The 15,799-nt window shown below is 38.7% G+C and overlaps 1 protein-coding gene across 1 annotated transcript in view; it reads left to right on the top strand.

The window, feature by feature from the left end:
* The window catches only part of BRCA1 (BRCA1 DNA repair associated), a gene marked incomplete at both ends in the record, with an annotated part of 48,703 nt that overhangs the window by 13,312 nt on the left and 19,592 nt on the right, over positions 1-15,799 (top strand). Inside the window, 9 exon segments of the mRNA XM_081028030.1 lie at positions 262-401; positions 1,780-1,885; positions 3,369-3,414; positions 4,409-4,485; positions 5,110-5,223; positions 7,831-8,526; positions 8,904-8,992; positions 11,371-11,542; positions 15,322-15,448. Coding sequence (XP_080884156.1) covers positions 262-401; positions 1,780-1,885; positions 3,369-3,414; positions 4,409-4,485; positions 5,110-5,223; positions 7,831-8,526; positions 8,904-8,992; positions 11,371-11,542; positions 15,322-15,448 — 1,567 coding nt within the window.

The raw sequence follows: 15,799 nt of genomic DNA, 5'->3' as shown, positions 1-15,799 counted from the left end.
CACTTGGGCAGATGACAGAACTGGGCATAAAGATTAACCTGACAAAATATTTACTTATGCAACATAGAATAGTCTGTCTTTTCCCTACTGACACAATATGCCATTTCTGTCATAAGCCAAAGTTCAAAAAAAAAAATTATAGGTAACTTTTAATGCATTGTCTTAATACAACAAGGAACACACGCAGGATTTCTCTTGGTTCTTTGATTACAATTAGTATATTTTTTCAACTGTAAAAATGTTTTCCCTTGTAATTTACAGTTACAAATAGTTACAACTTTTCAAAAAAGGAAAGTAGCCCTCCTGAGCAACTAAAGGAGGAAATTTCTATCATCCAAAGTTTGGGCTACCGAAACCGTGCCAAAAGACTTCGACAGAGTGAACCTGAAAATCCTGCCTCGGTAAAGCCATTTTCATTTATTCTGGTAACATCTCTTTATTGAGCATTGTGAATTAGTGAATGTGCTAGATGCTCATGGATTTCTATAAAAAGTCAGTAAGTAAGGTAAGATGGAAGCGGTTGGATAAGTGTTCCAATGAACAAGAGTTAGAGGAGTTGAGAGGTCTGTGTACATTGTGTGGGTGAAAGACTTTATAGGCCCTTGTCTGCTTTAGTGCTTTGTCCATTCTGAGGCTTGTCTAAAATAGCCACGAGGTCAGTGATGGTTTTAAGTTTGATATTTTTTATAATAACCATCATATGGCAATTCTCCAGGCATGAGGAAGTATCTTCTATTTTAGTTTCTCTGTAAAGTTGCCTGAAAAGAAAATCAGTTTTAACACTTGAAGGTATAATTGTTTTTTAAAAAATGCAGTGGTTCACTCGGTTGTTATTCTGAATGAATAATGGAGATCTCAATAATAGTTATTATGGTACCAGGATTCATTTTTCAGTAGATTTTAAAGAGCTCAAAAAGAAGGAAAGCTTCTTCATTGGAGTAATGTTGGGCTTTTTAAAATTCTTGATTGTACTGAATGTTTTTCGCCCCCCTATCTTCTGCCTCCCCCCCATTCCGGTTCAAGCGATTGTTTCTCAGTCTAGTTGTGTAGGACGCAGCTCCCTGGCCCATGCTGGTATTATGAGCCTTGCACTCCCTCCGGCCACGCGCTCTGGCTACTCCCTCTGGCTCAGGCAGTCGGTTGCTCATGGCAGCTTATGATGGTTGCCAGCCCGCAGCAATACACCCCAACCTCTGACTGCTCACGCCAACCTGCGGCTGCTCACAGCAGCCCAGCTCCAGGGAAAGCTGTTGTTCACAATCTTAGCTGTAGAGGGCGCAGCTCACTGGCTCATGTGGGAATCAAACCTGCAACCTCAGCGTTAGGAGCCCAGTGTTCCAACCACCTGAGCCACTGGGCCAGTCCTGAACGTTCCTAAGATTGCTGGGTTTTTATTATTTGCATTTATCCTTTTTAAAAATTTATTTTATCTTAGTTGCAAACCCTGTTATCAGATGTGATTGTAAATGTATACTAAATGAATCTCATTCCCTTTCTACAATATAAAGTATTAATTTCAAAATATACTTTTCTTATACTTCAAAAAATTACACAGATAATACATATTTTATTTAGAAAAATTCAAAATAACAGAGAGGCATAATTAAATCACATAACATACATTTTGGTGTGTAGTTTTCCAAGTGCTTTTTCCTGGTATCATAAATTTTAGCTAATTGGTTATGGTCTATTTGTTTTGTCCGTGGCCTCGAGTTTCTCTTAGGGAAAATAAAATCAAAGAACTCGCCAATAATAGGTTGATCATTCTTTACTGCTTAGCAGGAAACCAATCATAGTGTCCAGCTCTCTAACCTTGAAATTGTGAGATCTCTGAGGACAAAGCAACAGACACAACCTCAGAATAAGTCTGTCTACATTGAATTGGGTAAGAATCTCAGATTTGGTAAGTTTAGAACAATAGCTGCTGGATTCTTTATCTTACAGTTTTATCAAAAATCTTGGTCATAATTTACACAGTGGAAGGGAGCTTTGGGAAGTAAAAGAAAATAATTTTACTAGTCTTATGGTGTGTTTAGAAATAATGTAAAAGATGCAGTTCTCATCTTGAAGAACCTTACTTTATAGAGAGCAAAAGAAAGATGTCTAGTTATAATATGTGTAAATATACAGCAGGTCCTTAATGCCATTTCTTTCGGTGTTGTTTCATTCTAACATCGATGAGATGCTGTAGGAAGTTAACTCATTTACATCAATTACTCTATGGTAAAATTGGTTTTGTTATACGTCGTTGCGCTTAAAGTCACAGAACCTGTTGCCGACATTAAGGGAGGGCTTCCTATACTTTGGAGCGATGGAGAGTAGGTATAAGAAAGAACATGATGAGTTAGCTACAGATCCAAGATAAATTGTAATGACTAGAAAGACTTTCAAGAAAAGCTGAGCACAATTCAGACCGTTTTCTCGAATTGTTTTATCTTTTAGATTTTTATCTTTTCGATATTTGTAAGTGGAGAGAGTGGCCCTTCCTTGGGCTCCCAAGTGCCACCATATGTTTACTGTAGCACTTACTAGATTCTCTTGAAATTACCTGCATGTCTTTTCCCCCTCTTAAAAGTGTAAGTTCTTAGACAACAGGTGTGGTATCATAAAAATAACCAAAATAATTATGGTAGCAAATATTTAGGAGCACTTAGTGTAGTCCAGGCACTGTTGTATTTTACTTGTATAACGTTTAAGATGCGTGGCAAACCTCCGAGGTTGTTATTTTACGTATTTTACAGATGAGAAAATCAAGAAATTTTGCCAATGTAGTAAAGCTAGTAGTAAGTAGCAGAGCTAGGGATTCTGGCTTCAGAGCCTGTGTGTATAACTACTTCTCTGTAATGCCTGACATGTAGCATTGTGCCTGCTATATAGTGGGTGCTCAGTAAATGCTTCCTTTTTTTTTAAAGATTTTATTGGGGAAGAGGAACAGGACTTTATTGGGGAACAGTGTGTGTACTTCCAGGATTTTTTCCAAGTCAAGTTGTTGTCCTTTCAGTCTTAGTTGTGGAGGGTGCCGTTCAGCTTCAAGTTGTTGTCCTTTCAATAGTAGTTGTGGAGGGCACAGCTCAGCTCCAGGTCCAGTTGCCATTGTTAGTTGCAGGGGTCGCATCCCACCGTCTCTTGCGGGACTCGAGGAATTGAACCGGCACCTTTGTGGTTGAGAGCCCACTTGCCCATGTGGGAATCGAACCGTCAGCCTTCGGAGTTAGGAGCACCGAGCTCCAACCGCCTGAGCCACTGGGCCGGCCCTCAGTAAATGCTTTTTGAATGAACATCTGTTTTGCAAAAAGTACATTTTTTTTTAGTTTAACCCTTTGAATAAAAATCCTTTGATTGATTTGCTATTTGGTGAATTTTTTTAGGATCTGATTCTTCTGAAGATACGGTTAATAAGGAAAATTATCTCAGGTGAGTCAGTGAGCCTTTGTCTATGAAGCTGCATTTTTGTACTTAGTTAATATTAAGGATTGGTGTTTCTTTAGAATTATGGCATTGGGATAGACCATCTACTTTAATCACATTTTATAGCTGAGAAAATACCCTTTTTGTCTGTTTGATTTCTTAAATAAAGAGTCCCAAAGAGTTTAAAATAACATAACTGCACAGACTCGCTTAAAGCAGAGGGTTCTGCTCTGTTCTAGCTTAGATCCTCATGTACAGTAGTATTGACATAGTGGTAATTGTGGCTGATAGAAATATAGAAGACTCCATTTTTAATTCTTTCCTTCTTCTGTTCCTTAATTCCATCTATCCCTCCAACTTTGTCTACGTAAGTTTTACAATCTACAAGCAGCCCGCAACTCTGTTACCTGTCAAATTGCTTTCCTTAGGAATTATCGCTTGACCTTCATATCTGTGATGGCTTGTCCGAGCACTGATGGTGTTATTGCCAATCAGATTTTATTTGCAAATGACTTTTTCCTAATATTTCAATTGAGAGGAAATGGTTTTCAGCCTTAAAAAAAAGCACAGAACGCAGTTATGGAATGATTCGTTCTTTGCATTCCATTGGAATGTCTGCTCCATCTCATTGCTCCCTTTGTTTAGATCTTTGTTCTTGCATTCTCATTAAGATACACTTTTAAGGTTTGTGCTTTTTTGCTTTACTGTCTTTTGGCTATTGTTTGTCATTGAAGTGAGCTGTCACTTAAGTTTTGATTCTCATTTGCGTGTCCATAAAGCAGTGTTCTATATTCCTGCTCTGATTTTTGTGACTGTTTTCAGTCTTTAACCCTTGTATTTTGACTAGAAGTTACTAAAGGAGAGAGCACATTTCAAAAAGTGAATCAAATTGATCAGCTTACTGCTGATCAGGAGCTAAAATACTTGATCTTGCTCATTTGACAACTCTTGAAGCATATAACTAGGGTTTCTCATTAAGGCTTCTGTCTTTTCCCTACAGTGTGGGAGATCACGAATTGTTACAAACCACCCCTCAAGGAGTGAGGGCTGAAGCCACTTTGAATCCTGCAAGAAAGGGTAATGGTAAGTCTGCCCAACATAACAGGCACTGAAGAGAGAATGGGAAGATGTAGTACTGTAATTAGATTATTCTGAAGACCATTTGGGACATTTATAATTCACAGCATCTCTTAGCAGAGTTCGAGTATTGCTCTTTCTTAGATGTTGTGGTATACAGCCTGATCGATTTAAAAGGCACTGGACTGATGTGATTATAATAGTACCCTATGTAACTGGTTGTTGACTTTAACATTTAATTGATGTGTTTGTATTTTATCTTTTGCATACTGATATTTAAATATAGGAAGTATAAGTCTGAAGATAGAACAAAGCACCATGTGTCTGATGCTCAGACAGCCTGCTTTTAAATCGCTGTTAGTGGTTAAGGAAATAGGTGTGGTTTTTGAATAGGGGGAATTCTGAAATTAAAATTTTAATTATCTCGAGTGGAATTAATGTGACTAGATAAATAGGAGCTAAGTGAAAGAGTATGAGCTACAGCTTCAGTATACTTGGTTGCTTAAGAGGTTAGTTTCTCTAAAAATGTTTGCCAGTTATTTCATTTCCACCCCCAAGGTGTATTAAGTACATATTTTTTCATAAGTCAATTGTTAATCACCTGTTGTTTTTGTATACTTTCAGCTGATTCTGAGTTTCCTGAGGCTATAACAAATATTAAACATCACCAATCCAGTAATAAAGATTTGACCACCACTGAGAAGCATGCAACTGAGAAGCATCCAGAAAAGTATCAGGGTGTTTCTGTTTCAAACTTGCATGTGGAGCCATGTGGTACAAATACTCATGCCAGATCATTACAGCATGATAACAGCCGTTTATTACTCACTGAAGACAGAATGAATGTAGAAAAGGCTGAATTCTGTAATAAAAGCAAGCAGCCTGGCTTAGCAAGGAGCCAACAGAGCAGATGGGCTGAAAGTAAGGAAACATGTAATGATAGACAGACTCCCAGCACAGAAATAAAGGTAGTTCTGAATGCTGATCCTCTGGATGGGAGAAAAGAACTGAATAAGCAGAAACCTCCATGCTCTGACAATCCTAGAGATTCTCAAGATGTTCCGTGGATAACACAGAATAGTAGCATACAGAAAGTTAATGAGTGGTTTTCCAGACGTGATGAAATATTAACGTCTCACGGCTCACGTGATGGAAGAGCTGAACCAAATACAGAAGTAGCTGGTACAGAAGTTCCAAATGAAGTAGTTGGATATTCTGGTTCTTCAGAGAACATAGCCTTCATGACCAGTGACCCTCATGATGTTTTAATATGTGAAAGTGAAAGAGTCCACTCCAAACCAGTGGAAACTACTATTGAAGATAAAATATTTGGGAAAACCTATCGGAGGAAGGCAAGCCTCCCTAACTTCAGCCACACAACTGAAAACATAATTGTAGGAGCCTGTGCTGTAGAACCTCAGATAACACAAGAGTGTCCCCTCACAAACAAACTGAGGCGTAAGAGAAGAACTGCATCAGGCCTGCATCCGGAGGATTTTATCAAGAAAATAGATGTAAAAGTTGTTCAAAAGACTCCTGAAAAGATAATTGAGAGAACCAACCAAACAGAGCCGAATGGTCATGTGATGAATATTACTCATAATGGTCATAGGAATGAAACGAAAGGTGATTATGTTCAGAAAGAGAATGATGCTAACCCAACAGAATCATTGGAAAAAGAATCTGCTTTCAGAACTGGAGCCGAACATATAAGCAGCAGTATAAGCAATATGGAACTAGAATTAAATATTCCCAGTTCCAAAGCACCTAAGAAGAATAGGCTGAGGAGGAAGTCCTCTACCAGGCCTATTCATGAACTTGAACTAGAGGTCAGGAGAAATCCACACCCACCTAATCCTACTGAACTACAAATTGATAGTTGTTCTAGAAGTGAAGAGGTAAAGAAAAATTCTGACCAAATGCCAGTCAGGCACAGCAAAAAGCTTGAACTCATGGAAGATAAAGAACCTGCAACTGGAGTCCAGAAAAGTAACGAGCCAAATGAACAAATAAATAAGAGACTTACCAGTAATGCTTTCCCAGAACTAAATTTAACAAACATCCCTGGTTTTTTTACTCACGGGTCAAGTTCAAATAAACTTCAAGAGTTTGTCAATGCTAGCCTTCAAAGAGAAGAACTAGAAGAGAACCTAGAAACAGTTCAAGTGTCTCATAGTACCAAAGACCTCAAAGATCTGATATTAAGTGGAGGAAGAGGTTTGCAAACTGATCAATCTATGGAAAGTACCGGTATTTTATTGGTACCTGATACTGATTATGGCACTCAGGATAGTATGTCATTACTGGAACCTGACACACCAGGGAAGGCAAAAACAGCACCAAATCAACATGTGGGTGTGTGTACAGCCATTGAAAACCCCAAGGAACTTATCCATGGTTCTAATGATACTAGAAATGACACAGAGAGCTTTAAGGATCCATTGAGATGTGAAGTTAACCATGTTCAAGAGACAAGCATAGAAATGGAAGACAGTGAACTTGATACACAGTGTTTACAGGAAACATTCAAGGTTTCAAAGCGTAAGTCATTTGCTCTGTTTTCAAATCCAGGAAATCCAGAAAAGGAATGTGCAACAGTCTATACTCACTCCAGGTCCTTAAGGAAACAAAGTCCAAAAGTCACTCTTGAATGTGGACAAAAAGAAGACAATCAGGAAAAGACAGATTCTAAACTCGGGCATGTGCAGGCAGTTCAGACAACTGTAGGCTTTCCTGTGGTTTGTGAGAAAGACGAAAATCCAGGAGATTATGCCAAATATAACATAAAAGGAGTCTCTGAACTTGGTCAGTCATCTCTGTTCAGAGGCAACAAAACTGAACTCACTATTGCATATAAACATGGAATTACTCAAAACCTATATAGTTTACCACATATTTCTCCCATCAGGTCATCTATTAAAACTATATGTACGAAAAACCTGTCAGAGGAAAACTTTGAGGAACATCCAGTGTCACCTGAAAGAGCAATGGGAAGTGAGAGCATCATTCAAAGTACAGTGAGCACAATTAGCCAAAATAACATTAGAGTAAACACTTTTAAAGAAGGCAGCTCAAGTAATATTTATGAAGTAGATTCCGGTACTAATGAAGTTGGCTCTAGTATCAATGAAGTAGGTTCCAGTGGTGAAAACATCCAAGCAGAACTCAGTAGAAACAGAGGACCAAAATTAAATGCTGTGCTCAGATTAGGTCTCATGCAACCTGATACCTGTAAGCAAAGCCTTCCTGTAAGTAACTGTAAACATCCTGAAATAAAAAGGCAGGGAGAAAATGAAGGGCTAGTTCAGGCTGTTAATGCAGACTTCTCTCCACGTCAGATTCCAGATTACCTAGAACAACCTATGGGAAGTAGTCAGGTTTGTTCTGAGACACCAGAGGACCTGTTAAACGAGAATGAAATAAAGGAAAATGGCAGCTTTGCTGAAAGTGACATGAAGGAAAGATCTGCTGTTTTTAGCAAAAGTGTCCAGAAAGAATACAGAAGGAGCTCTAGCCCCTTAGTTCATACACGTTTGGCTCAGAGTCACCAAAGACGAGCCAGGAAATTAGAGTCCTCAGAAGAGGACACGTCTAGTGAGGATGAAGAACTCCCCTGCTTCCAACACTTAATATTTGGTAAAGTAAGCAATATACCGTCTCCATCGACTAGACTTAACACTGTTGCCACAGAGAGTCTGTCTAAGGAAAGAGAGGAGAACGTAGCATCGTTGAAGAATAGCTTAAATGACTGCAGTAAACAGGTGACATCAGCAGAGGCCTCCGAGGAGCATCACCTGCATGAGGAGGCGAAATGTTCTAGTAGCTTATTTTCCTCACAGTGCAGTGCATCGGGAGACTTGACCACTAATACAAACACTCAGGATCCTTTCTTGATGTTTGATCCCCCTTCCATGCAAGTGAGGCATCAGTCTAAAAACCAGGAAGTTCTCAGCGACAAGGAATTGGTTTCCAGTGATGACAAAAGTGAAACTGGCCTGCAAGAGTATAACCAGGAAGAGCAGAGTGTGGATTCAAACTTAGGTATGCGAACCATCTGTTTTGTAGAAGTGAGCTAAGTGTTTATGCCTTTGGGGAAGCACATTTTAGGAGTTCCCAAGTACAATTAAAATTAACTGCTTAAACTTGAAGCATGTTCCTCCTGAGGTGCTTTTCCTTAAAATTCCTTCACCTAGCTGGAACGTCCCTATTGGAATGAGATTTGATGCCCTAGTGGTTGGTGGACTTACTTCTGGTTTTGTTATGATTTCTAGAGGAAACCTGGGTGTCCCAAAAGAAAACGTGTAATCATTTTGTGTGACATGAAAGTGATATTTGTCCCGCCCATGGGAAGAACCAGATACAGCAAGTTGCAGTATTTGCTGTCTGTTTTTACATCTAAACCTCTATTATTATTTAAGATGAAGCAGCATCTGAGTATGAGAGTGAAACCACCCTCTCTGAAGACTGTTCAGAGCTGTCCTCTCAGAGTGTTATTTTAACCACTCAGGTAAAAAGCGTGTGTGTGTTTGTGTGTTGTCCTCTACATTCAGTAGTATGCGTCCTGCATTCATTCTTACATTTACTGATATCATCCATAGAACCAGTGGTATAACAGTTGTATATGGTACCTTGTCTCCTCAAATTAGATTGTAATCAACTGGATAGAACTCAGGCATGAACTCATGCTACCTTTTATTTTACACACATACCCACCCACCACCTAGCTCACTACAGAACACTAAATCCTGAATTTAATCAATAAGCTAAACCTTCAAATCCCATAGCCCTCTGTGGCAGAAACATGTATGAAAGCACTACTGTGTCAAAGGAGGGTCATGTGTTCCATTTCCGCATACTAATGCGTTAGCAGTACAAATGAAGTTGTGGGGAACCATCTTCCTGGTAGGAGATGTGTTGTTGATGGGGACTTCCAAAGGAGACATTGGAGCTGGGCCTTGAAAGAGGAGCAGATTTTTTCCAGGTGGAAAGAGAAGGGAGGCAGCAACTGAGGCAAAGGCTCAGAGATATGAAATGCCCAGGAAGCACAAAGTTGTCTTGTGTGACGAGAAAACAGGTCATATGGGTGGTTCGTAAGAGAAATAAGATCAGGGTATGAGGGGCCTTTTGAATGCTATACTTAGGAATTTGGACTTTATCCTGAGGGCAATAATGAGTAATAATGACATAGTTTCAGAAAGTATTAACTTATCTGAGCAGTGGAATAACCACTAAGGTCTTTATGGAAGAAAGATATATGATAAACATGGCTTTTAAGGAACTTCCACAGTAGATAGCTGTATGAAAAGTAGAAATCAGCGTAGCATAGTGGGAATTAGAAGAGTAGGGCTAATTTGCGAAACACTTAAGAATTAGAATCAAGAAAACCTGGTAACCAATTTGGTTTTGGTCTCCCAAAGGTACCGTATCTGGCCACTTGCCTACAGAGGAAACCCAAAGGAAAGTTATCTAACTATAATTCTCCCATGACTATTTTTTCTGATTTTCTAACCTATTTAACGGCCACACAGAGGTTACACGTGACTATAGTGACTAGTCTGGCCTCTGAAACGTATGGATGGATATCTGTGGTTTCCTTCCAGATTTACTGAGGCAAGCCCTCTTTGATCAGTGATGGAAGTACTCACAGGCGCCACATGGTGGCAGAGGTGCTGCCGGCGATGACTTTGGCAGCAAAACAGTCTCAGGGTAGCAGTGAAAGCCTTTGTGAAGCTGGGAATACATTTTCTGGTCATAAAAACCTCCTGAAAGCTATGAGCTCAGTGTAGCAGGAGAAAGTAAATGGCTAGTTTTTAGTAAAGGGCAAAGTCATTTTCAAGGATCCGAAGAAGGCACAGAGGGTGAAACAATTTGTGTTTCCCCAGGGTTTGCTGGCAACCACTGTTCCTTCTAAAATTAATGAAGAAATGTATACGTTGGAAATCTCACTTCCCAAATACTTGGCTTATCCAAAACCTTAGACTTAGCAGATTTCTTTTTGAAGTGGAAAAAGACCAGGAGTCCCACAAGCAAGAAGAGCCCCATCTCTTGAATTGGAAACAATAACTGTTCTTCCAGGCTTTCCTTGGGCTCTCCCTGTTGGATCTTTCCCTCTCAGATCCTCTGTGAACTTCTCAAGGTACCCTGATCCCAGCTAGAATGGCAGCACCATGAGGGCTATACCCCTAGCCTTATGATAGTGTCGGACATATAATAGATGGTCAACAGATGGTTATTGAATGAACAAATAGATAAATGAATGAATTAGTTCTGCTTTTTCAGAACTGTCTCAGTGGGTACTGTCTCAGTGATGCCTACCCAACGAACTTAGCGTTTAAGTTCTTTCTTCATCGTTTCCTTCTCTAGTCCTACTGGGGGCCTTGGTGCCTTCCTTTGAGTCTTTCTAGGAACTCAAGTCCAACGAATCCCAGAAACAGACTCCTCACAAGGTAGAAACCAGACATTTTTATTTGGACTAACTCAAATCTCTTAGGAGCCTCACAGTACTGAATCTTTGAAATAGTCTATGTAAAATGTTAACAGAGTCATTCATTTTAAATATCAAAGTGTTTAAGCACCTTAATGATTTTTTTTTGCCCCCGAGCTTTGAAAGACAATAACCAACTTCAAAAGGACATCACAATAAAGCGAGTCTATTTGGGAGAGTTTGAGGAATTTTTTTTCCTCCTCTAACATCATTCTGAAATAATTTCATGGGCATTAATTGCATGAATATGGTTGGATTAAAAGGTGTTCAGCCAGAACTCATAATTCCATACTCGGTGATTTTAATTCCCGTGCTAAAATTAATTGGTGTGACATATTCTTGCATTCTGGCAAGTTTCTAAAAGAGTATAACTTTCTCAGTGTCACTTTTTGTGTTTTCAGCAGAGGGACACCATGCAAGATAATCTGGTAAAGCTCAAGCAGGAAATGGCCGAACTGGAAGCGGTGTTAGAGCAGCATGGGAGCCAGCCTTCTAACAGCTCCCCTTCCGTCATAGCTGACTCTTGTGCCTCACAGGACCTGCTAAATCTGGAACAGAACATGTCAGAAAAAGGTTTGTAATGTTCAAATTATTCGTAAGCAAAATTCTTCCCCTCACTAAGCCTTGTGGAAAATGTGGACCTAGCGTCAACATTTTATGATCCGTGCTTAGCATATATTTGCTGAGTCACTCCGTGGGTAATTTTAGAGCCTTCTTTCTAGTTCCTGCTCACAACTAATTTACCATTCAGAGGGACCAAGACAGTCATTAAGTGTCCTTGTCTGACTGAGTACCCACAATGAGGAGATGCTATGGGGAACACGTAGGAAGTTGAGTATAGTGGGGGAGATTGGAAATAGGTAATCCCATCATTTTAGAAAGCTTGTGAAAAAACTCGGACATACTCTTATAACACAGCTGTCAGATCACAAAACCCTATTTCATGTGCTTTCCAGTTTATAGGAAGAGATGCCCTATCCTTCAGGAACTGCACCTTAATCCACAGAAAGTCCAATTATGTGGCAGAGTTAGGTGGTTTATCACAACATTATAGTTGTCAACAAGGCCAGATGGACCTCTGAGATGAGGCATTTGGCGGAACCAGGCAGGTAGAGTTGATCAGAACTGACTTCCTAAAAGAAGTGAGCACTGAGCTGAGGAATAATGTTGCATAAATGAAGGAAAGTAAGATGACATTTTGAGTATTTAATTGGAAAAGGCACATCGGGCAGGTTTTTTAATAAGGGCAAATACAATACTTAGACAAGTAGATGAGAGGCTCTGCACAGGCATGGGTTCTGCAGGGGGGACTGGCAGGTGTGGGGAGCCCTCCCAAAGTGTTCTTCACTACTGTCTCAGTGATACCTACCCAAGGAACTTAGCCTTTAAGTTCCTTCTTCATTGTTTCCTTCTCTAGTCCTACTGGGGGCCTTGGTGCCTTCCTTTGAGTCTTTCTAGGAACTCAAGTCTTAATGATTCAGAACTGTGGCCTTGATCCAGGAGTGTGCCTTGCAGTATTTTTATGTTCAGAGAGAAACACTAGCTCATGCACGAGAAGCTAGGAACTCTGTTGCTATGGCAGTGGTTCAAATGTATTTCCTTAAATGCTTTCTTTGTAACTGTGTTTTCATTTAGTTCATCTCCCAGAAAATGAAGCCCAAAGTCTATTCCCCAGCACAGTTCTCTTCTTTGAGATGCTTTTACCATCTTCAATCTAAAAACAGACTAGACTTTCAATTTTTTATTTTTAGACGTTCAATTTTAATGCCTAGCTTATAAAATATTATTGTCTGGCTTTGAATCTGTGTGAATCTATCTCATCTTTGGGGATGGGGTGGTTATTTTTTTCCTGAAGATCTGTAGACAAAAATGTTTCTTTGTGGCTTTTTGTTTTTGCAATTTCATAAATGTTAGGTTTTTATACATTCTGTTTTACTATGGATTTGAAAACCTTTTTCAAAATTTCTGAATCTCAATATAAAACATTTTTGTTTATAGGTTTTACTTTATCCTTTGGAGTAAACTTATTCATTATTTTAAAGTCTTCGCATCAAATGTCCTGCTGTCAGCATAGATCTGCCCTACTGTTTACCTAAGGGTCATTCCTAAAGCTGCATAATAGTTCTGTGTAAATGTGGATACTTACCCATTCATTATAAGTTATGTGTACCTCCCTCTGCAGATAAAGCTATTTTATATCAGGCACTTTGCCGTTTTTTTCTCATGGATTACCTGTCATTCATAAAGCAAACATTAGCCATTTGTAAGATCATAGCCCATTACAGTGGAAGTGATTTTCAGACACATTGGAGCTTTTTTGTCCCCATAGTTCATTCCTGGAAGCACTTGTTAAAAATTCCTAGCCTCTTCCCCTGAAAATTCTAAATCAGCTGGGTAGATGGGTTATGTGCTTTTTAAAGCTGAATTTCATTATGGGTTCCCTGTTTTATAGTTTATCATTTCTGAATATCTCTTTCCTTCCTCCTCAAATGTCTTTTCCTTTGATTCTCCCTATATTTTGCACAGTGCTTAGTACATGATAGGCAGCCAGTAAATTTATTAAATATCTGGTCTGGCTCATATTTCCTACCCATGAAGAATATAACATGTTAAGACCCCCAGATGAGGGAATGATTTAAGGAGTATTATAGTATCGTCTCAGTACTTGGGCTCTGGATCCCTGCATTTATGAAATAAGGATTAAAGAAAAAGAAAAACAAAAGTTTTGCCCTTGTGGTTTTTAGTTCTTGTTGAGTTGTTAAATTACAGATTAGTTTATTTTCTTCTTAGCTTGACCCCATTGTAGGAAAAAGTGGAACTCATACACTATTTGTTCAGGCAATAGAATAACTTTTTTTTTTTTTAAGTATATGTTGCCAATTTGTTTTTGTTTTGTTTTTTAACTTTTATTTATTTTAAGTGTGTTTGTCCAGGACCCATCAGCTCCAAGTCAAGTAGTAATTGTTTCAATCTAGTTGTGGAGGGCGCAGCTCACAGTGGCCCCATGTGGGGATCGAACCTGCAAACTTGTTGGTAAGAGCACCAGGCTCTAAACAACTGAGTTAACCAGCCGCCCTTCACTTTTTTTTTCTGTATCCCTTTCTAATGGTTAATTCTGTTTGATGTGATTCCTTAGAGACTGCATATAACCTTTTATTAATTATCACCTTGTATCTGAGGGGAAATGATACCCTTATTTAAAAGTTTACATACCCAGTTGAAAGAAAAACCTGCATGGTTAGATTTAGACTCTGCTTACTTTCAGCAGCTGGTAGCTCCAGGCAGAGTTCTTCCAGTTCACAGAAACTCACAGGTCCAGAAAAGATGAGCACAAAGAAAACTGTAAATAATGCATTTGAGGATTAACTCAGGAAATCAATGATTATTTCCCCCCCAGGTTACGCAGGGTTGTAAAGAACAGTGTAATTAACACAGTTCTTTTTAAAAATTTTTCTCCCACAATGTATGGATTTTAGCTTTTCTGATAAAAGCTCAAAATAAATTACAGTTGTCAGTGACTTTTTAATGAATAGAAGACATTTGTAATGTTTAAGTATTTGGTTTTGCTTTTTAAAGTTTTCTGCCTTTAAGCTACTTCAGCAATGGTACAATAATACATTTGGAGGAATTAATAAATTAAAAGGATGTACTAACATGTCAGAACTTGGCCTTGGGTCTGTTTGTGTTGTTTTCTCTCATGCCATTTCATCATTAGTTCTATATATTACTTCAGGGTTCCTTATCAGTTGGCACCTTGTTTTTTTTTTTTTTTTTTTATGTATATTGGTTTTTTGGTTGGTTTGTTTTTCTTAGTAATTGAAAATGTGAAGCAAAATGTCACCTCTTTTTTCTTTCTTACCCGACCTCTCCACTCTTATTTTCCCCACACTGAAAAAGCTCAAATCCCCGTTTTATATAGTCTTTGATGTGGAGGCAGTAGGGATGGAAAAGGTAATGTGCTTTGTGCTTTCCAGTACTTTCTCTTCCCTATCATCTAAAGGAATTTGAGTATAATTTAGTTTGCTGTAGAGATTAAAAGAAGAAAAATCACTTCCTATTCTTGTTTCCTTATCATGTAGGGCCAAAAAATATAAATACATGATTTTTTCAGCCTTGTCTCAGTTGGGTATCTTTATTTACCTAGTCTTAAAGTGTTCCTATTATATATTTTTTAGTTCCATTTGGTGCTGGAACTCTTGTGTTTATAAAATTCTGTCTGATACACTTGCTTAAAAACCAATTTGATTGTCACAGATTGCTGCTTTTGAAAAAATTGGTAATACTCACCTGAATTATCATCATCAGAACAAAGCAATAAAGTAGATTTCTTTGTTTTTCCATTCCATTTACAGCGGTATTAACTTCAGAGAAAAATGGTGACTATCTTATAAGTCAGAATCCAGAAAGCCTTTCTGCAGATAAGTTTCAAGAATCTCCGGATATTTCCACTAGTAAAAATGAACAACCAGAAGTGGAAAGGTAAGGAAGTAGTAAATGTTAAATCATGGTATCTAAGTAACACCTTTACTTATATTGAGCACTTAATGTTCACTGTTTTTCACCACACTTTCTCCAGTTTTTTGTACACAGACATTTCTAACCTCTCATTGCTCTAGGACACTTCTTTCGTTTAACTGTACATAGGCTTTTTGGACCCATACAAGGCATGAACTGCAACATGAGAAATGCACAGTACATCTGTGCATCTTTCTGAAGGGCAGAATAAAGCCTCGAAATAAAACCTAAATAAGTCTGGAGGCTGAGGGCAGACTTCTCCAAGGCAGCCCTTGCCTAAATTGAAGTGTTTGCCTTTGTAGAAAAAGTTTAGCT

Source organism: Rhinolophus hipposideros, assembly GCF_964194185.1.
Source record: "Rhinolophus hipposideros genome assembly, chromosome: 20".
Lineage (NCBI taxonomy): Eukaryota > Metazoa > Chordata > Mammalia > Chiroptera > Rhinolophidae > Rhinolophus > Rhinolophus hipposideros.
This window is presented reverse-complemented; position numbering and strand designations above follow the sequence as displayed.